Genomic DNA, 23,796 nt, shown 5'->3' with positions numbered 1-23,796 from the left:
TTTTAAATGCTGATAAGGAGTTGACAATGACCATTGATGGGACCTGTTGGGGAAGGAATGCCGTCCACCCCCTAAGCCACTTACAGCTCTCACCAGCAGCATAGGCTCCTCACGAAACATCTGGGGAGGTTGAGCATTCTCAGACTGAGGTACTCATGGAGGCTGAACCTTTGTTCTCATCTGAATTACGTCTGGCACCCTGCAAGCAGGATTGAGCAGCACTCTGGAAACCATCGATTTGCTGGCATTTCCCACAGGCAGCACCGTCATCCGACCCATCCGACTGCGATGAGGAAATGACATGGGTGCCTTTTTTGGGGAATCCAGTGTGAAGTTGGCTCAGGCTAGCTTTCCGGCCCCATGTGCTAACTAAACCAGGTGAAGCGTTTGGTATCTAACAATGATTCAGAGTCCCTGCCCAGCCCAAATATCGATATGAAAGAGACCATGGAGATACTTGTGCTTCGTACCATAGCTGCAGCTTACTTCCACTGAGGGCACCATTTCCACCATGTGTATATCATGTGGGCTCATCCATTTGTGTGACATAGTCTAATAATGCTGTGCCCCACACTTGTGTGCCAGTTTTCGCATTTCTCTGAAGCCTTCAGTATGCACCAATACAGTAACTGACCTTCCCTTTGTTTACATTTTTCGAATCGGATCACTCCCTCAGCTTTTCCTTTTTTTTTCCCCCCTCCCACACTTATGACGACTTGTGTTATGTTGTGGACTGTGCTTCTGGCTGGCCACTCACTGTGGGAGCTCTGCTGTCATCAACATACAGGGTGAATCATAATTAATGGCATAAATGCATAGAGTTGAAAGTACACAATAGTAGAAGCAAAAAAGTCTCAATAAACATAGGGTCAAAAATGCATACCTTAAGAGCTACGAGCAATTTTTCATCTTCGATACTGTGAAGCAAATCTCTCCTACTGTGGGCTCTTTGCTTTCCATATGTTGGGAAATAGTAGTATGCACCAAAACAAGAAAAAAGAGCCCAGTAAACATTTGCTCTAAAATGCATATCTTAAGAGCTATGAGCACGTGCTCATCTTCGCTACTTGGAAACAGATCTCTTTTAATGAAAAATTGCTCATAATTTTTAAGGTATGCACTTTAGAGCAAATGTTTATTGGGATTTTTTTTCTCGTTTTGGTTCATACTACTACTCCCCAACATGTGGAATGCAAAGAGCTTGCAGTAGAAGAGATTTGCTTCACAGTATCGAAGACGAAAAATTGCTTGTATCTCTTAAGGTATGCATTTTTGACCCTATGTTTACTGAGACTTTTTTGCTTCTAGTATCGTGTACTTTCAGCTGTATGTGTTTGTACTATTAATTATGATACACCCTGTATCAGTCATATGTTTGGTCCCTGTCTCTGCATCACCACCAGTGCAGGTTAACATAAACTGTGTTACCAAGAGAGGTGGCGCAGTGGCTAGCACACTGGACTTGCATTCGGGAGGATGATGGTTCAATCCCATGTTCGGCTATCCTGATTAGGTTTTCTGTGGTTTCGCTAAATTGTCCCAGACGAATTCTCTTTTTGTAGTCTCTTAGTGTTGCATACACAGTGTGGCTGTAAAATAATGTGACTGATGCCGTCACAGAGTAAGTACACATGTGCCAAAGATGAATGACCAATAGCTGTGAAGCCTTATCAGTCAAATGCAGTATCTCTGGTGTCTGTAGACAGATCACTGTGGCAGTGGCCTTCATCTGTGTAAGATCTGCTGTTATTTTTTGCTAGAAAAATGGCAAGTGTAATAATAGAGCAACAAATTGTCATTAAGTTTCACGTGAAACTTGGAAAAACTGCTACCGAAACCTATCTGTTACTAAAAGATGTGTAGGGCAAAAACTATTTATCCCATAGTGACTTTTTGAGTGGTTTAGCATTTCCAAGATGGCCGAGAAGATGTTGAAGATGACTCCTGCATGGGATGCCCTTCAGCATCCAAAACAGATGGAAATATCAGAAAAGTGGGTAATCTGAGTCATCTGACAATTGGTTAAGTATTCGGTTGATTGCTGAAACTGTAGGACTTGACAAAAAATGCATAGGGCAAATTTTGCATGACAGGTTTAACATGAGAAACATTTGTGCGAAACTGGTGCTGAAAATTCTCATCATTGAACAAAGAAAAGCTTATGAAAATGTTTGTACTGACTCCCTGAATACCACTGAAAATGATCCTGATTTCTTCAGAATAGTAGTAACATTTGTAACATGTGATGAATCTTGGTTTTTCACCTATGGTCCAGAACCCAAGCACCAATCCATGCATTGGAAGGTCCCAACTTCATTAAACGATGATGATTGTTTTATTTTTTCATTATTTGTGGAATTGTCTCTTCACTGGGTTCCTGAAGGTCAAACTAATAATCAACATTACTGCCTTGAGGTTCTTGCTCAATCCGTGATGGGTGGGGGGGGGGGGGGGGGGGGAGGCGGAGAAACCTGAACTGTGGAAGAACAAGTACTGCATTTTTCAGTTCAGAGGTTTCTAGCAAAGTAAAACATCCCAGTGTTGGACCACCCACCTTATTCACCTGACCTAGCACCATGTGATTTTATCTATTTCCCTAGGGCAAAAAACAAGATTTCAGTCTGTTGAAGTAGTGAAAGAAAACGCAGGACAAGTCATCATGACTTCCAGCACTGTTTCCATCAATGGAAAATTTGTATGGAGCATTGTAGGGATGGAAGAGGGGAGAGGGGGTGTATATTGAGGGTGATTATAACTAAATATGTATGTTTTTTAAATAAAATGTTTTGCACCAACAGTGCCCTTATTTTATAGCCACATCTCATATACTCGTCTCTTAACCACCCTGCGCGCGCGCACACACGCACACACGCACACGCACACACACACACACACACACACACACACACACACACACACACACACACACACAGAATGAACCATAGACAAACCATTTTCCCAAAGATTTGTTATTTTACTCATTCCAAATCTCACAGACAGTGAAAATTTCTCGCTTTGATGCTGGTGAGTTGTAATTGCACTTGCTTTTGTGTTTCCATTTCATTTTTATGACACTTCATTGATGGAATGTGTGCAGGCACTGAGCTATTGGGCCATGTATTACAGGGTGTTGCTGGGGCTATAAGTATGTAGCATCTCTGCAATATCAATCACTTATTGCTGAGTCATTGTTCTGCAACCTTTGCGTTTGGATTAATTTGGGACATTCTTTGTGAATGTTGTGATTAGTGTATTTACAATATTTTCATGTAATTCTTGATAATAGGTTTGGGTTGTTTGGGGAAGGAGACAAGACAGCGAGGTCATCAGTCTCATCGGATTAGGGAAGGATGGGGAAGGAAGTCGGCCGTGCCCTTTCAGAGGAACCATCCTGGCATTTGCCTGGACTGATTTAGGGAAATCACAGAAAACCTAAATCAGAATGGCCGGACACGGGATTGAACCATCGTCCTCCCGAATGCGAGTCCAGTTTGATAATAGGAAATAATTGATAGAAATGATGTGAAATAAATTGATTTGTTTTGTGACATGTAAGAACCAATACCAGAAACTTTCATAAATAGATACGTTGCAAATGTTAGCGCTATTGCCATTTACTTGGCTCTCTTATTTTATTTCTCTTTTTCCTTCCATTTTGAGCCTTCACATCATTTTATTTGCTGTAATGGGCAGCCACAATAAAATGGCATATTAAAACTTATTTGTTTTAGTCTTTGTATGATAGGTATTTAAAGTTTCAAAGAGAGGTATTGCACATAGTTTGGAATTTATATGTAAATTTTGTTAACAGTGAACACCTGTGATTCAGTGTGCCTTAAATCTTCATTCAAAATTGCTTTTGTATGTACGCCATTATTGATAGTAAATGTGGTTTTCTTGATTTCAGAGGAAGCCAATACATTGCATTAAATCACTATCAGCAATAAATAGACTGCTTGTTCAATGTGATACCTCTCTGCTACTCTTTAATGTTCCTGAATTGGATATCATTGGCAATGGGCCAAGGATTCGAAGTGTAACAACATTTTGTATGAACCAGAACCCAACATCTTGTCCATTTCCACTGGTACAGGTATGTTTTAGTCTATACTACTTGAAACTGGTATCAAAGTTAACTGAATGTGCATTGAGAATATTTAAGTATTTCAAAGAATTCCTGTGAACCAGACCCAAGCCAGTTAGCTTGGCACACTAACTGTTATTGCTGGTGTTCTAGAAATGTGTTTGAAATTTATAGAGAACTATTTGGTCAAGCTGTTGTTTTTTTTCTTCTTTCTTCTTTCATTTGCTTCATTTTTATACACTGCAAGCATAATTTGTTTCTTTGCATATGTGATCATTTTAATAAAAGTTTTAATTGGCGGCAAAGAGTAGTGAATAAAATAGATTCCAGTTAAAAGTTTCAAAAGCAATCAGCTCTTGGTATGGTTACTACAACTGTTCAAAATGGAAAATTAACTTTGAATTGGGGCCACAATAGTGGTAGAGAATGTGCTAAAAATAGACTGGAAAAAGTTGTAACTGTGCCAAGATGACAACTTAGTTGACTCTAAGCTTTTTATGTTTAGTATCTCCTTCAGTTTGGAAGAGTTAAATGGTAACATGCAAAAAGTACTCATAATTATTAGTGGTAATAGCAACAATATAGTGATTGGAATGGATAGGTTATTAATGTCAAAAGTATGTAGAAGTGAGAGCATTAATTCCAAATAGAATATACACTGAAGCACCAAAGAAACTGGTATAGGCATGCATAGTCAAATACAGATATATGTAAACAGGCAGAATACGGCACTGCTGTCGGCAACACCTATATAAAACAACAAGTGTCCGGCACAGTTGTTAGATTGGTTACTGCTGATACAATATCAGGTTATCAAGATTTAAGGGAGTTTGATTGTGATGTCATAGTCAGCGCATGAGCGATGGGACACAGCATCTCTGAGGTAGCGATGAAGAGGGGATTTTCCCATATAACCATTTCACGAGTGTACTGTGAATATCAGGAGTCTGGTAAAACATTAAATCTCCAACATTGCTGCAGCCAGAAAAACATCCTGCAAGAATGGGACCAGTGCCGACTGAAGAGAATTATTCAACATGATGGAAGTGCAACTCTTCTGCAAATTGCTGCAGATTTCAATGCTGGGCCATCAACAAGTGTCAGAATGCGAACCATTCAATGAAGCATCATCGATATGGGCTTTCAGAGCTTGATGACTGCATAACACAAAACTTTACGCCTTACCTGGGGCCGTCAACACTGATATTAGACTGTTGATTACTGGAAACATGTTGCCTGGTCGGACGAGTATCATTTCAAATTGTATCGAGCAGATGAACATGTATGGGTATGGAGACAACCTCATGAATCCATGGACCCTGCATGTCAACAGGGGACTGCTCAAGCTGGTGGAGGCTCTATAATGGTTGGAGCGTGTGCAGTTGGAGTGGTATGGGACCTCTGATATCTCTAGATATGACTCTGCAGGTGACATGTACGTAAGCACCCTGTCCGATCACCTGCATTTATTCGTGTCCAATGTGCATTCCGACGTACTTGGGCAATTCCAGAAAGACAATGCAACACTCCACGCGTCCAGAATTTCTGCAGAGTGGTGCCAGGAACACTCTTCTGAGTTTAAACTCTTCCGGTGGCCACCAAACCCCCCTGACATGATCATTATTGAGCATACCTGGGATGGTTTACAATGTGCTGTTCAGAAGAGATCTCCACCCCCTCATACGCTTACAGATTTATGGACAGCTGTGCGGGATTCATGGTGTCAGTTTTCTCTGGTACTACTTCAGACATAAGTCAGGTCCTTGCCATGTCATGTTGCAGTACTTCTGCGAACTCGCAGGGGCCATATGCCACATTAGGCAGGTGTACCAGTTTCTTTGGCTCTTCAGTGAATATCAGAAAGATATACTGTTGTGCTGTTGAATGGGGTACATATACTACAGTTTTTCTTAATTGTCGACAGATGTGTGTGGCACGAAAACGCCAGTTGCAGGTTTTCAACTTGGCAGATGACAGGCTGGCTCTTGTGAAAGAGATAAATGTATCTGAACCAGTGCAAAAGATGGCAATGATTGGTCCATACATATGTACAGCTCTGCAGAGTCAGTATTTGTTGTATAACTTTGAGACAAATGATATGCAGCAACTGTTCACATATGGTGGAGATAATTTTCTTCCACTTATTTGCTCAATATCACAGGTAATACACTTAACAATAATTTCTGAAATCTCAAATGTTTTGTCAAGTAGAAATTATCTTACACCCAGTAGCTATTATTTGTATTTGTATAAAATTTGGTATGTTCTACATTGCTTGGTTTCAAATTTTTGTAGTTATGATTTCTTTCTGTAGGATGAATTTCTTGTTAGTGCACGTGAGGACTTAGGAATGTTTGTGACGACTAAAGGTATGTCAGAACGTCCTCCCGTGAGATGGCCATGCCCTCCTATATCTCTGACATACTATCATCCTTACATTCTTGGCTTGAATGAGGAAGTGATTGTCGTATATAGGTACGTAAATGCTGAAGAACTAATGTGTGTTTTTATGTAAATCATATGTAAAAGAATTTCATGTATAATTTTAATAACTGCTTTATTTAATATTAAGAGCTTTTGTCTTGGGGTGAGACAGTAAAGACTACCAAAGAAGAGTAAACTTTTAATTTGCATTGAGATTAACTATTTTAACCCTTTTGTTTCCATTATGTAAGATATCGTCAGTTTCATTTTTTTAGCATCTGAAGAGAGTGATAATTTGCAGCACCTTGAAGAATGTCTTGATACAGATTTTCAGAGGGAACTCAAAGAGGTCTTTAAACTGAACTGAAGTAAAATTTTTGATAACTAGGCATACAATGACAAGCTCTGACATGTTGCTTCATGTCCACTGTTTCACTTAAGGTTGCATGTCCAATACTGCTGCTGTATCTTTTAATGTGTATAGAAATTTAAAACTATTGAAAGCATGTTAACAGAAAAGTGAGAGAGCTATCAATCAAACGAGAAGAAGAAAGGATCACTCATCTGACTTTGAAGTTATAAGAGATGGAAGGGAGAACTGAGTGGGATCTTATTGATGAACTATGCAAGTATTTGCCTGTAGTGATTTAAGGAACCTGCAAAAAATTTAATTCAGGGTAGTTCTTATGGGGATTTAATCTTCCCTCCTTCCAAATCTTACTCTAGTAGCTTAACCACTTCTTTATCTTGTTCCCTTGGACAAATGAAGATAATTTCAAATTGTCTAGAATTTCTTCGTGAAATTATGGTATCAGCAAAAGATAGGAAAAAATATTTTTTGATATCATATAGTCCAAATTTTTACTATGTAATTGTTCTTTGTAAGAGATAAATTGAAAACAATTTACAGTGCAACATAAAATCCTCAACAAACAGTATGTTTGTCTCCCTGTCATTCTGACTAACCAATAGACCATAGCTTCCAAAAAGATTTACAGTAACCAGCAACAGGCTGTAAAATTTCTCCAGTTCATTGTTGTTTAATGTAGTAATGCTGTAAGAAAACCCAGAAATATGAAACACTTTGTAGAGGGTGGTTAGTTATGCTTAATTGTTCCATAGATAATATACATTATAAATGTGTTATTGGAAAAAATGGAAATGCCAGTATAACTCCTATGTTGTTATGAAGCTGAACAGGTGGAGAAAATGCTATATTGTAGATAGTTTGTGAACAAGCATGATGCAGTAATTTAGATGATTAGTGCAATGTTACACTTTTTTACACTCATGAAACTAATTAGGGGTCATTCTTAGTAGCTAGATTGTTTTCCTGAAGTGTATCATTACAGTTGAGCTTCTAAACAATTGCATTGTTTAAAACTAAACTAATTTGGGAGGATGATGGTACAGACCTGTGATCAGCAATTTTGTAGAGAGGAGTATTTATCCCACTAAGAATATTGCTGCCAGCTGTGCTGCATGCTTTGTAGAGTAATGGTGCTGCAGATAACCAGTTCAGATGTGACCACCAGCAAATATTTGTTATTTAGTATTTATCATTTCTGTACGGTTTTAAAAATTTCTTATGTTTTTAAAATTTGTATATTCTGGAATAGTCTACATTTGTATAAATAGCAGCACTTTCCATACAAGAGTTCAGTTCTGTTCTGTTTGCATGTTGGTGTCTGCAATAAACATGCTTCAAGTGCAACGTGTTGTACTCAGTTGAGAACACTGGTTTTGGATTTGGGCTTGATTGTTTGGTGGAGGCCCAGGGTACTTCAAAAGTCTTACATCACCATGGCTCCAATTAGACAACATAAAAGCCATCACCTGCATGGACAGGAATTGGAATAAGTGTTTTTTAAATGGTTCATTTGCTGATACGAGTTAAGTGACTTGAGTAAAATAGCTTTTTAATGTAGAATAAGCTCTGTTTAATTGCGTATGAGGTATTATTTGTGTGGGTGATTGTCGGTCACAGATATGTAAACTGCTCAACTCTCTCAAATTATAATTGCCCAAAGTCATTGAGAGTGCCATGTTCTCCTTACATCTCTCCCAGGAACCATATATTTTGTTTTATGTAGTTACATATTTGATTAGAGATTACTAATGGTCTGTGCAAGTGCAATGAATGTCTCTTCCATTGCCTCCAGAGTTCTTGCAAATATATCCATATCAGTGTCATAAATGAGAATCTGTACTGCTTAGGTCTCCATCCCTCATAACCTTCTCCAAGGCAACATTAAAAAAGACATGCCAGCACATCTCTTTGCCTTACACCATCTTGTGTATGTGATGGATCAGACATCAATCCTCCCATTCTTATACTACTCTGTACCTCGTTCATTGTAATTCTCACAAGTCATAACAATTATCCAGGAGTTTCTAGTGCAGCCAAAGCACACTACAGTTGCTCTCTGTCTGTGCAATCATATGCTGCCTTGAGTAAATTTTCTCATGAGTAGACCAAAGGAGTGATCTCTTGTACTTGTTTTTTGCAATGTGCTGTGTTGTAGTCAATAAAGAGGCAATGCATTCCAATCCCATATATAACTGTCTTTCCTAAAATTTACTTTAGGGTGAAGATCTGATCTACAGCTGATTTCCCTGGAAGAAATCCACACTGCTGTGTGTCAGTCTTTTTCTAAACAATTGGGACAGTCGAACACCATGATAGAGAATGCTTGATATCCGAAGTTCAACACCAAAATTCCTTGATAGTTGCTATGGTCCAGCATATCTCCTTTCTTGTATGCAGGGAATATAATTCCTTGTCTCCATTATTGGAACATTTCATATTGAAATGTCCAGCTTTAGGAGCTTGAAACAGTTCTGCTTGAATATTATCTATTTCTGGTGACTTATTGTTGTTCAGTTTATTCAAAGCAGTTCTCATCTCTTCCAAAGTTGGTGAGCCAGGAATTTTATGAGTGATTCTTTCCGTACACTCGTATGAGATCTCTTGGTATCATTCTGGAGTAGAGGAGTTTATCAAAATGTTAGCACAATCTCTTACAGATCTCTTTCCCCACCCCTTACAATTTTCCCTATTTTATTCTTTACCAAGCTAGTTTCCACACTGAAGGGATTTTGAGCAGGATTTACTGTGCTATAAATTTCTATATCACAATTTTATACCTCAGAAGTTCCAGTTCTTTGAAGTTTCCTTTCATCCCCCCCCCCCCCTCTCTCTCTCTCTCTCTCTCTCTCTCTCTCTCTCTCTCTCTCTCTTTCTTTCTTTCGTTCTTTCTTTCTCCCTTTGTGGTTGATGTATCCTCTTTTCAGTCCTCCATTTTTCTTTATAAACTTCCTCCAGTCCTCATGTACAGTTTGATTATATGATTATTTTGTATGCCTCCTTCTTTTCCACGTGTTGTCTCATGCACAGTATCAAACCATGGGAGATCTTATGCTCCTAGTTCACTCGAGCCCTTTCAAGAATTTCCTGGTATTGGTTCCTAATTTAAGATGATTCCAGGGCTGTTATGTTGTATTTGTGTTTGTTTATTTGGATTCCTTTTGATGGATTGGATGTTCTAGCCCTCGCCCATGCCCATACCAAAAAGTGGTCTGAATCTAAGCTCACCAGCCAAAAAAATCAGTCGCCCCTAGAAAAATTATTACAAGAATAATTTAACACTATGCAGTTCTGCCCCTGGAATTCATAATTGCCTTGATTCAATTAGGTTGCAAGTCCACAAGGTTGTGCAGGTATTTCACATCCACATTAAGCAACTCACGGAAGAGTTGATTGTGCAATTCCATCAAATTGCGGGGATGTGGATGTCAGCGTTTTACATACTGTTCCTAGATTCCCCATAGATTTTGTATGGGGCTCAGGTCAGGTTATTTTATAGGCCATTCAGGATGTAATAGGATGGTGCAGTGTTCTCTTCCAGCTTGATGAACTGTGCCGTCATCATCCTTCTGTGTTTGTGTGAGTAATGGCCTCTCATGAAGTGACCAACTCCAAACGTTCATTGCATGCAGTTCCCATCACAATGTTCTCCCACTAACGGGTTGGAATGGACTTTTATTGACAGTCTTCAGCAATTCCTGTTTGTTTGTAAGTGATTTTGATTCACAAGCGGTGAAATGAATCTCCCGACCCTCTCAGTCAGTATCTTTTTCTTACCACAATTCTGACATTGTGTTTCGTGCCCACGTGTGCTACACCACTGCTTGTAGACATGTTGAACAGCCCACCATGAATAACCAACAAATCCAGTAACTTCACACACCATATGGCCATGGGCACGGTCAAATGCAGTTGCACCTTGTTGCATCCTTGCATTTACCCATGTTTATGTACAGTGTCCACTTGCAACATAAAAGTCTCACTGATTTCTACTACCTTGTGCTCACATAGAGACAGTGCACATGTGGTTGAGTATGTGACTTCATTGCTGCACCATCTGTAAAAGTTTAATGATTCATCTGTGAGTGCACTCTAGTGTGACTAATTTTTTGTCCAGTGAGCTTACACTTGTGTTTCTGCAGCTCTTCACCTTCAAGAGATCCAACTTGTGCCTTGCATCATTCAAGTCTGACAATTGGTCTGACAGTGGTATGGAGTGGGTCAACATGTAATTATTACAATGTTGTTGTCAAGATCACTGTGTGTTGTTTGAATAAATTTTGTTTTGATACAGTGAAACCTCACTAGTTTGGAGTAATTGGGGGCAAGTTCCAGACTAAATTATGAAAAGCTTGAATTATACATAGGTTTACTAAAATATTTACCTGAACATTAGTTAGGAATATAACCCATATTGTACGATGGGGTTAAATAAAAACTGGATGAACAAATAAAAACTTGATGAACAATAGGATTAAAAAAATTTAAAGTTGCAATACATATTCAAAGATTATATTACTATATAAGTTTAAAAAAATGTGTATCAGCACTTTACTGGAAATTTATATGGTGTGTTAACTGAAGGATGATGATTGCTTTACCAGTTATTTGCTGCTGTCATCTGGATCTATAATAATATGGTAAATAGCAGCCAAAGATGCACTATTACCTGGTGTTGATGCTATAGCAGTATGTTCAGCCACAATATCTCTTGATAATGGCATAAATAACACGTACACAGCATTGTCATTGGTTGCAGTTTTGGCTCACATGCCTGTTTTTTTCCCCAACTAGTTTATCTTGTTTTAGTATAAAGTCTGAAGTTTTGATGTGATTTTCTGTAATGTCATAAGAAGTAGACTTGTTAACCCATTAATGCCCATTGTCCTCAGTTGATGACAGTCCATTTTTCTGTCACTATTACAATGTGTGCTACTCCAAACCAACAGTGGGCTTTTGTTGTTGTAAATCAAGCTTTCTGTCAACAATGGATACCATTGTTATCTCTCTACTACAGTTATTCAGTTGAAGACTGTTAACAGAAGTGGAGCATTTTTGCAGAGCCTGCTGGTTATTTCTATTTCTGTTTTAGTGTCTGCAGCTAAGGTAATGAAAAATCTCACTTTCTGGCTGCTGCATAATTTAATACTGTGAAATGATTTGGTACTTATGAAGGCAAAATAGTTTATTACATTTTGTGTCCCAGTGCATGAAAACTTGCTGTCCTTGTTTGAGGGCACTGGGCATTTCCATGGTAAATGTTAGATTTTTCGGTCTTTTCAGATTTCTTTTCCATGGCTTGCCATGTTTTTTATAACTGTTTTCTGAGGAAATAGGAGCAGAAACACTCACTCTATCTCCAGATGTAGAGGAGCAGACCGACGAGGAAAATATTGAAGATGATCTGTTGGGAAATATGTATTTAAGCGATATTGCAGGTACTACTGAAATTTCACGTGAGAGAGACAACAAAGACATTCCTCATGTTTCTTCTAAAAGAGGAAGTTAAATGGCATGATCAGGTTCAGAAATTTTCATTTCCTGACTTTGGAGAGAAAGCTTCTTGTTTGTCGCATGAACTGAAAGAAAAGTTGTAAGGTCTGTCACGTGTAGGTTTTTGAAGAACTCTCTGCAGAAGAAATTGTAAGCATGGTTGTAGAGGAAACTGAGGCATATGCTAGGGAATGTAAAAACAAATAAATTTTTCAGTTTTACCTGATGAAATTGGTGCATTTGTTGGGTTCTTGATCTTTACTGGGTACCATAAATTGTCCATTGAAAGAGTTTATTGGTCTGAAGAGGACAATCTCGGTGTTCAGATAGTGAAAGATGCAATGACTCATAACAGTTATCTTGAAATGAAATCTGTAATACATTTCAGTTATAATAAAAACGCAAATGAAAACAATAGTGACATATCTTTCAAAATAGAACCATTAGCAGAGGCTCCAGTAAAAAAAAATTATCAAAAATGGAGAGCCTTTGAGGAAAATCTGGCAGTTGATGACATGATTGTGAGATACTATTGACATCATCCTATAAAGCAGTTTATCAGACTTAAGACCACAACAACAACAACAACAACAGACTGAAGCCCATACACTTCGGATATAAACTTTGGGCCTTACGTGGTACTGATAGCTACTGTTAAAATTACTGACTGTATTGCAGGAAGGTCCAGAATGATGATGATGGAAAATCTACCATTAGGTTCCAAAGTAGTTTTGAAAATGTTGTCTATTATTGATGAGCCAAACAGTTACGAGGTGCATTCAAGTTCTAAGGCCTCCAATTTTTTTTCTAATTAACTACTCACCTGAAATCGATGAAACTGGCGTTACTTCTCGACGTAATCGCCCTGCAGACGTACACATTTTTCCCAACGCTGACGCCATGATTCCATGGCAGCAGCGAAGGCTTCTTTAGAAGTCTGTTTTTCGACACATCCATAACTCCATCACCACGTGTCTCCTTCAACGGTCGATGAATTTCAATTGGTTTCACACCACGCAAATTCAGAAAACGAATGATTGCACGCTGTTCAAGTAAGGAAAACGTCGCCATTTTAAGTATTTAAAACAGTTCTCATTCTCGCCGCTGGCGGTAAAATTCCATCTGCCATACGATGCTGCCATCTCTGGGATGTATTGACAATGAACGCGGCCTCATTTTAAAACAATGTGCATGTTTCTATCTCTTTCCAGTCCAGAGAAAAAAAATCGGTGGCCTCAGAACTTGAATGCACCTCGTACAAAGTATTTTTTGGCAATTACTTTATTAGTCGTAACCTGCTAGTTCAACTGGAGGAACTGGGATTCTGTGCAAGTGGACCTATAAGAGAAAGCAGAACAAATAAGTGCCCCTGTCACCAGATAATGTTATGAAAAAGAAAGAAAGGGGACATTTTGAGTTCAGATTTGGCAGAGAGTAGGAAGTTTAGATTATAAAATGGAATGACAACAGGTGTGTTACACTAGCAACTAATTTTGACACTGTGCTTGCTACTGTCAAAAGTCCAATGTTGGAAGTTATCCTAAAAATAAAGGAAAGGTCAGTGTTCTACAACCACATGCATTGAATATATACAAGAATCTCATAGGAGTCATCGATGTTCTTATGTTACAAAATTATCTGTCAGATTCTTGTAGAAACATACCACTTCAGTGCTTGTTAAAAAGTGGTACTAGTGTCTTTGTACAAGGATGCTAAATTTGACTGTTGTGAATGCATACTTGGCTTTCAAAATATGCAATGAAGGAGATTCTCTTTTGGTGAAAGAATTCAGATGACGGATTGTGAGAACATACCTGAAGAAAGGTCTTGAAATGATGTCAGCTAAGGGAAGACCAACAAAGCTCATCTCATCTTCCAGGGGTAATGTACCAGATCTACAGTATGACCAGAAGCCGCATGTCATCCAGAAGCGTGAAAAGTGAAGACAGTGCCAGTATGAGAACTGCAAAGGAAAGCTGAGAACATATTGTGAGAAGTACAATGTTATGCTCTGTATGGAATGCTTTCCCAAATATCATATCAGGCCTTAATGAAATTTCAGTTTTGGAGAGTAGGTTAAAACTTCCGTAAATGTTACTTATTGTAAAATAAATAATAGTTTTGGAATGTTATTTAAGGTTTATTACTACAAATTTCTTTATCCCTTGTTGTTTTTCATAGTAAGCAGTGTAATGACAAAACAACTGCCAAGTGCCCAACATCCTCAAATGGGAACGGCCAAAAATTTCACATTTAGGCAACAAGTGAACAAAATTTCTTCATATTTCCATAAACTGGATTGTCAGGATAAAGTTTTCCAGAAATACAGAATATACGTTAACTAAAAATAAATTGGGCACTAATGGGTTAATGCTGAACTCAGTCATAGCACTGTGGGCAGAAATTTTGGATTGGTTTTTATAAAGCATTCTCAGTTTATCTTCTAAAATTAATGATTTATGTTTCCTCCTAACACTCTTGTTGGTTACTGTATTTTAGTTTACAACACTTTAACACACTTTCAAACGATCACAGAAATGGATTTTAACATGACTTGTGTTGTGGGCTTCACCAAGCAAACAGAGCAGTTTTTGACTTTGTGGTTGTGACCAATAATGATACTTACATTGCTGTTACTCATTATTGGCCACACATGAAGGAAATGGGAAGGGTGAGGATGCAGTCAACATCTTACAACTAATGAGCTAGGTGCAAATTGTGTCAGGTATAGTAAGGCAGTGTTTCACTTCTCCTGAAATAGAAAAGTCTTAATTATTGCAAATTCTGAATTAGTGAGGGCTTACTGTTGTAACTGCTATAGCAAAAAGTAAGAACTCTAATTTGGTTTATTGTGTGACACCTTCCCAATCACAGCATGTATGTAGTAAAATGTTACTCAATTACTTATCAGTGACTGAAATAATTTGTTATAAAATTATCTGTCAGATTCTTGTAGAAACAAACTGCATAATCATTTTTATGTAGTAAATTCTAGCAGGAGGCAGATTTAGCCTGTAAATATAAAAACAGCATAATAATAATTCAATTTAGGATCATAGTAAGCAGTTTTTTTTTTTTTTTTTACGTTTCAGTATTCTTGATCAACAACAGAAGCAAGTGATACCTTTTAGTGGTGGCAGGACTATTGGTAATTTTGATGGTAGACTCTATGTTAGTTCTGTCACTTCAGTTAATGCCCTAATTGCAATATCATGGGAAGAACAAGTTGAGGTAAGTCATGTTCTGCATAATTTTCTAGTGTGTGCACGGTTAATATTTGCTGGTACTATCCCCCTTGGTAATTATCAGCACTGAAGTACATTAGACTCTCAACACACACACACACACACACACACACACACACACACACACACACGACTATACAGTAGTTCTTACCTCCTCATTCCCTTTCAAATTTCCACATAATGCTTCTAAAGAATTATCATCATTTGAGAGCTATAGTGTTTGCAAAAGGTTCAAAAGCATGTCATTAGTGGTTCTGTGCAGAGACAATTATATTAATGCATAACATACCTGTGCAATGAAAAAATTGTTTTCGCATTGTGAGAGACAGAAAGTTTCTCTAAGAAACCTCAGAATGCAGTACACTTTGAGGACTGTGAAACTGTGTTTTGTTGCTTGAACTAGTACAGATTCTAAATTAATATGGGTCCAAATACTTCACCACTTCTGCACCTAACTGTAGAATATGTGATTATGCAGTCTTTCTACAACTTTTCAGTGATGCGGAATTGCTTGTGTGCTTCAGTGTCTCGTCAGTATTTTTCACTTCGTCACACGTCTAGGTTAATGTGGAAAAAGTCTTAGTAAATTAATTTTCTGAAATTACGTAGACAGCAAATTTATCCTCATTTAGTAGCAATGAATGACATAGTTTCCTTTTAAAATAATATTTAAAGCGTAGGTATAAAGTGAGCTTTCATTAGGACAGACACTGAACTGAAGTTATCATCTGCAGTATCACAGATATAGATGCATGGTGAATAACATAGCGCAGTTATTTTCAGTAAGGTACCTGTATAAAATATTAAATTTTTTGGGAAACTAAACTAACATATTTTGTACACTGAAATGAAAGAAAAAAATCTTCAGGAGCATGTGTATTCCACGTCGAAATCATTTACATTCCATGATTTAGAAACCTGCATATATTTACATCTATCAAATTATCATTGTTGTGTACATTAAATTGAATAACAATTTCCACTATTCACATAATAAAATAAATAAAAATTATTGGCTCCATACCTATCATTTAAAGTTAGTCTCAGCCACTCCCTCCTCCACCCAAAAATATTGAGATGAAAATCTATAACACATTAAAAAGTATTCTAAACCTAGGTCCACTGAAAAAATGGAGGAGATATGCATGATACCCTGCCTTAGAGATGTAAAGACTCGCAGAAGAGTTCATGAGGGATGAATTGATGATTTGTGCAGGATGTGCAGTGCAACATTAGACTGTATTGAGTAGACAATGAAAATTACACTAATATTAAAATACTGCCACCTCTTATTACTTGTATCTGTAGGCCATGAAGTTATGTTATATATTTGGAGTCTCTCCTGTACCCTGATCAAACAATTTGTAAACATAAGTGGATGAATAAATCAGAATTCACTGTTCAAATCAGAGGAAAACTTGATATTTAGAAATATAGAAAATCTGATGCTTAAAAAGTGATGAATAAAAATACAGGCATTTTAACTTTATAAAAGTCCAGGTACTCGCATATTTTACCATTTTACTCAGATTTTGAAAGACTACACTTATTTTTTATGAATGTTTCAGTTTTTTTCTGTGGACTCTATACCCTCAAACTTTGATAACCACAACCTTTTAATACCATCCCTTAAGACACTTTTACTATCAAAAATTTGCTATAACTATTTGGCTTTATTGTACCATACATGCATTTAATTCTTTGTGGGCTGAAAAGGACAGAGCACTGTAATATCTGACAAGTGAGAGCTCTCACCTTCCCTTATTGTAAGTTTGTGAAAATGAAGCTGAAAATTTGAGACTTAAACACAGATGGTATGACCTGCTCACAAGACAAGAGTGCACTTACTCATCTCATGTGTAATCCTACCAGATGAAGTTTGTGAACTTTGTTTGAGGAGAGACCCTATGGAGAATACCTGCATCTAATCCTCAAGCTGCAGTGGCTGATGACAGATAAGAAGGTCCTGCTGCAGCAATGACTGCAACAGGAGGCTTCCCAGTGTGTCATCTGTCCAATCCAGTGCTGCATCTACATGGAGGTGACAATAGGAGATTAGAGTTAAATGTCCTGTTGACAGTGTGGTCATTAGAGATGGAGCAAAAATGCAGGTTAGGAAAGGATGGAGAAGGTAAGCAGTCACGCCATTTTGAAGGAACCATACCAACATTTGTCTTAAATGATTAGGGTAATGGATGTGGGTTTAAACCTTCATCCTCCTAAATGTAAGTTCAGTGTGCATTTCCATGGAGCTCCTGTCAAAGGGCATGAGAGAGATGGTTATGCTCATGATATCATTTCTGCATTTCCAATAGCAGCAGATGCGCGTGCAGATTCAGTATCATCTGTGGATAACCCCCCTATATCCACATGAAGTGGAATGTGGTGAACATGTTAAACTGGCAAGTATAAAAATCACAAAATGGTGAAATGCAGTGAAAATCAGAATTTCCTGTCTAATACAAAAATATTTCCAGCATTTGGAGCCCTACTAAAAATGATGTTCAATTATGAGCTGACTAACTTCCAAATTATCAAAAAGTTTTTATGTCCGGTTGGAGGATACCATTACTCTTAAACACCTTATCAGAGAGCTAAGCATCGTATAGGGAAATACCGAGCAAGGTGTCGGTGGTTATCACACTGGACAGTTGAAATCCCCATCTAGCCATCCAAATTAGGTTTTATGTGATTTCCCTAAATCACTTCAGGCAAATGCTGGGCTGGTTCCCATGAAAAGGGTATAGCTGATATCCTCCCCCATCCTTGACACTGTCTGCGCTTGGGCTCCATCTCTATGATCTTACTGTCGATGGGATATTAAACAATAATTCCCATTCTCTTCCTCCTCCTCCTCCTCCTCCTAAAGGGAAATCTGTTATGCATCCCACAACTGAGGCATCAGATAGAATTAATTTGAGAGTGAATAACTGTCAACAGAGTTTAAACCATCATGTGATCTTCAACAGGTGTTCACAAGAAGAAATTAGCCATTCAGCAACAAGCAATTATATGTGGATTTTGTAAAAGAATATGGATGTGTGTATTTTGCCCCAGCTTTCTCCTCTCCAAAGTGCTTTGTTCACACTCAGTACACATAAAGGGATAAATATACTACAGATGCATGACTGAAATACAGAAACTAATATGGTTGACAAGCTGGTGTTGATGTAGTCTGTTTGTGAGAACCATATTGTAGAAACAATAGGCTCCCACAATTTCCTGCATATATTTTAACAATTATTGGCCATAATGAGACAGTGCCAGTCATTGTCATTACAAATAGGAAGTTCACTGTGATTAAATTCAGGGTGTTAGCTCTGTATGGACATTGCGTGTGCCTCCTTGTGGCAACAAATGTGAATGCAAAATCCTCTCTGTGGCACAGCAGGCAAACTGATGAATGAGATACTAGAGGATGCAGTACAGGAACTGCACTTACTTTTTAAATGTAGAGGACCAACTGAGTACATTTGAGGGACAAGCAGATGTTGCCACTAATATAGCTGTCACTTTAGCAAACCAGATGGCAGCATCTAAGATTAATAGCTGGCAATTGCTTTGGTACCTGACAGCCAGTGACCATAATGCAGTTGTCATCAAAGAAGAAAGTGGCAACAATAGAGGGAGACAAGCGGAGGAAAGCACGAGTGAATTAGATATCAGGAAAATGAACTGGCGTAGCTCAATTGCTTACATTTTAGCATTTCCAATGAAATAGCTACTGTTACATGTAGACTTGGGTGTGCAGCTACTAACTGAACTCCTGAAAAGAGTACAAGACATTTATAGCCCAAAGAAAAAGCCAGCTGCGGTGGCCGAGCAGTTCTAGGCGCTTCAGTCCTGAACCGTGCGACTGCTGTGGTCGCAGGTTCAAATCCTGCCTCGGGCATGGATGTGTGTGATGTCCGTAGGTTAGTTCGGTTTAAGCAATTCTAAGTTCTAGGGGACTGATGACCTCAGATGTTAAGTCCCATAATGCTCAGAGCCATTTGAACAAAAAAAAAAAAGATAAATAGTTAGACTACAATTTCATGGTGTTCAGAACTTTCCATGCTGAGGCAATGTTCTAGGTAAAGAAGAGGAGCTTATCAATATGACAATATGTCTGCACTGTGAAGCTCCATGAATATAAGGCAGTTCAGATGCACTATAAAACATTGATTCAGGAAATCAATAAAATGCACTGGGAAAAGTTTCTATGAAGACAACTGCAATTTGACATTTGGAGAAGACTATATAAGGTGTTGATTGAAAAGGTTAAGGGACCTACTGTCATGCCTATATTTTGTAGAGGGGATGAGAATATTTGCTAACTGCGCTACTTCCTGATAATGACACAAACACAGATACTGAAATACACATACAACTGTCACAAAAACTGGAAGGACACCATGTTGAGATGGTGTCTACCCAGATGTCATGCAGATGATAGGTCCACTGACAGTGCCTTATTTGACAGTATTTGTAAATGAGCTATTGGTAATAGAATCCCAGCAATCTGGAAAACATTTAGGGCAGTAGTGATTAAAAAGGGAAAGGATAAAGACCTGGCCTCACCAAAAAACTGTAGATCTATTTGCTTATTAAATGTCTTGCCCAAGGCTTAGGATGGTCTGCTTTGTGACTGGTTGGAGGCATACATGGAGCTCTTGAGTCCGAATGAATGCCAATATAGATTCAGAATAGGGGAGTCTATAGAGAGTGCAGTTAACAGAGCTCTTCAGGTGGTAGAAAATTTGATTCCAAGGCATACAGTTGTGCTGATGATTGGCATCACAGGTGCTTTTGATAATATTCGGTGGCTTGCGATGTGCACAGATGGCTGCACAAGAGCTTTGTTGATTACTTTAGTGGACATAGTGACCAGTGGCTTGCGGGGAAGAGAAAAGTAATCAAAAAGATTACAAAGGTCTGTCCCGAAGGCTCTAAAGTGGTCCATTGTTCTTGATTCTTAGTATTGGACACCTAATACATCTCTTAGACATGGAAGATACTGTTGAAGGCAGTGTTGCATAAGGTAGTTTTGTCTGTGGACACCAGGACGAGACTTGAGGAAAATTGGTCAGATGCAGCAGTTGTGCATGGGCAACGGACTGACTGTAGCTGTTCATAAAACTGCATACATACTTGTGAAGGGAAGACTTTCTCTCACCAAAATTCCTTCCCCGGGGCTTGATAGAATCCCTATAAAATGCAGCACTGTTTGCAGGTGTCTAGGCATCCTTCTAGATGAAAAAAGCAACTTTCTGGAACTTGTAAAACCGGTTACTCATAAATCAGCTACAATTACACACAAGGTTGCCTGTCCCGGCACTGGTGATCACCATTATATGTTGTACAGTCGTATCACGAAGCTATCTTCAGTGCTGTTCTGAGCTTTGCAGCCAGTGTCTTGATGCATCATCTTTGACTGGAGAGCTACAGAACAATACAATGATGATTTTAGTGGAGCAAAGTTCTCAGGCTTACTGGTACATTTTGCACTACACCTTTTGAGGGTTTACAGTGATTCTTGGGATCTATATGATAGGACAGCATTGTATTGGTTGGGGTGTGAACAATATGCTTGTGTGTATGAAATGACAGGACCTAATATTACTGATAAGACATTTATGAAGCTAGAAGCTGGATGAATTGCAGTCTGACTGGGTCAATAGAGAGACTGCCAGGTAATACAGCATATTACTGAGCATCAGAAGTGGCCCGGATTGAGTGACATTTCCCCTACCCGATGTATGATGCACCTATTAACAGCGCATGGTTTATACCCTGTACCAAGTGGATTGTAGTAACACACCAATCTGTGAATATGGAGAGGAAGGTATTGTGAGCAGAGTCTGACATGGTGCAGAAAAATTCAAGAACCAGCAGAAACAGGTCAGTCAATCGAGGGCTGACAACAAGAAGTCGCCAAGTGTGGATAGGAGGACAATGAGAGGAAGATGGACAGTGGAGATGGCACAACGAGAATACCTAGTCAGAGCAAGTATGAAGAATGAAAACCTAAGGTGTAGTGATCCAGAGAGTAAACAATATGACACATGAGCACAGCTAGCTTTATAATGCAGCCATGAGCACCAGTTGGCCGGCAAGATAGTGTGTATCTGCAGCTGGCACTGCTGTGCAAGGCTAGTGCTCACAGATGCACAGATGCAGCAGTCATTGGTTCTGTGCTGTCTGGCGAGCTTTCAGAATCGGTGGGCCACAATACCAGATTCCTCCTTAAATGGGCGCACAAGGCCAGAAGTGCACTGAATGATGTTTTGGAAGGCAAACTGGTGGCACTGTTGGTGTTCCAGCACTTAAGCCCACTGGCTGGTCTCTCTCTGGGGAGCCGAGAGTGGAGAGGGTGTCTCGAGACCACCACATCCACGGAAACTGCTGCATATGTCCTGGAGCACAAGTTATACTCGTGCGGACGTGGGACTGGCAATGTCGAACATTCCATTTCTGATTGAGCTGTCGACAGAGGTGCAGTCGGCAGAGTTGGTTGATACTGTGGCACTAGAAACTCCTTGGACCATCAAATGTTGTAAGCTGCTGCCTACAGTTTGCTCCTCCCTTGTTTGTATATGCTCAAGGTCCTCTCTTAACTCAACCTGATATGGGTTACATATTCTTGACTAATATTTAAGTATGGGCCATACAAGTGTTCTGAATGAAATCTGTTTTGTAGACAAACTGCACTTCCCAGGCAACGTACCAATTTATTACAGCATGCTGTTTGCTTTGCCTATAACAGAGCCTAAGTGATTATACATACCTCTTCACATTTCTACACACTGTATTTCTCAAATACTGTATGACATGGTTGTCCTTAGATGAGATCCATTAATCTGTCTTCAATTATAATGACATATGACACAATAATACCAAGCTTTTACATTTTGTGGAGTGCAGAACTTCGCATTTCCCTAAATTATGATCTTTTTATCAATCTTTGTACCAGATACTATTTTTTTCAGGATTGAAATGGATGCTACTGCAAGTTTTAGTAGAAAGAACTTCCCCATAGATGAATGCATCATTCATGAAAAGTCTGAGATTTGGACTTACACAGTTTTATACGTCATTAATGTGTAAATGAACAACCACCCCACTCCCCAATTACTTTCATGGGGCAAACCAGATATTGTAGGCAACTACGCCGGCTCTCTGGTGGTCTCGTGTGTGTGTGTGTGTGTGTGTGTGTGTGTGTGTGTGTGTGTGTGTGTGTGTGTTTTTTTTTTTTACTGATGGAATGCTGTGGCCAAAAGCTATATGTAAGTATCTTATAGTTGTGCCTGTCTACAACTTGCCGTGGCTTCTTTACCATAAGTGGCAATCTGTTTCTTTGGTGCAGTGTTGTGTTTTGTTTAGAATGTGTTGATGTGGTATTGAACCAAAAGCTTTTTGAAAGTCTAGTAATACTGAATCAACTTTTTTCCTGTATCTGTGGCACTGAGAGTGTTAGTTGAGTTCTGTGTTATTGATGTTTTTGGAACCTGTGCTGATTTCCAAGAAAAAAGTTGTTACGTTCCAGATAGGTCACAAATTTTAACTCAGAAGGTGCTCTAGGATTCCACTATAAATGGCTGGCAGTGATACAATATGCTGTTTCTATGAATCAGTATTACTAAATGTCCCCACCCAACACTTTTTAGATGGCTTTGACCTGGGTTTCCAATCATGATAATCATAGCTTTGCTCAAGAGATTGAGCAAGATGTTGCAGCTTTTGAGACATTGGACTCAAATTCAGAAGGGCAGTGGTTAAAATACTTGTCCAGCCACCTGAATTTGTTTTCTTTTTCTTTCTTTCATTTTTTAATGTTTCCAAAAATACTTAGGCCTTAAGGCAAAGCTGGCACGGTTTCATTGAAAAGGACAAGGCCAATTTCCATCTCATTCTTCCCCAGCTCCATCTCTAATGAGCTTGTCATTTGCAGGACTATGGACACTTAGTTTTCTTTCTTTTGCTCAAAGAAATTTCACAGGAAATCATGAACAAGAGTGAAGCTAATGTAGTCATGAATTCTCCATAGAACTTGACAGGGTCTCTATTGTACCATGAGATCTTATTGAATTTTGGCAGTTTAAACTGTTTCTTGATACTTTTCTTACTGATTACATTGTAGCTCATCTTGGCGGTATTACTGTTAAATGATCATGACATTAATTGAGTTCACTGTGTAAAGGAAC

General features: G+C 38.6%; 1 protein-coding gene across 1 annotated transcript in view; it reads left to right on the top strand.

Annotated features, from left to right (window-relative positions):
- The window catches only part of LOC124721639 (transforming growth factor-beta receptor-associated protein 1-like), a 162,915-nt gene that overhangs the window by 46,754 nt on the left and 92,365 nt on the right, over positions 1–23,796 (top strand). Inside the window, exons 4-7 of the mRNA XM_047246702.1 lie at positions 3,908–4,093; positions 6,009–6,245; positions 6,399–6,559; positions 15,461–15,599. Coding sequence (XP_047102658.1) covers positions 3,908–4,093; positions 6,009–6,245; positions 6,399–6,559; positions 15,461–15,599 — 723 coding nt within the window. The remainder of the gene's footprint in view (positions 1–3,907; positions 4,094–6,008; positions 6,246–6,398; positions 6,560–15,460; positions 15,600–23,796) is intronic.

Source organism: Schistocerca piceifrons, chromosome X, assembly GCF_021461385.2.
Source record: "Schistocerca piceifrons isolate TAMUIC-IGC-003096 chromosome X, iqSchPice1.1, whole genome shotgun sequence".
Classification (NCBI taxonomy): Eukaryota; Metazoa; Arthropoda; class Insecta; order Orthoptera; family Acrididae; genus Schistocerca; species Schistocerca piceifrons.
Note: the sequence above shows the minus strand (reverse complement) of the source record. Positions and strands in the feature narration are given on the sequence as shown.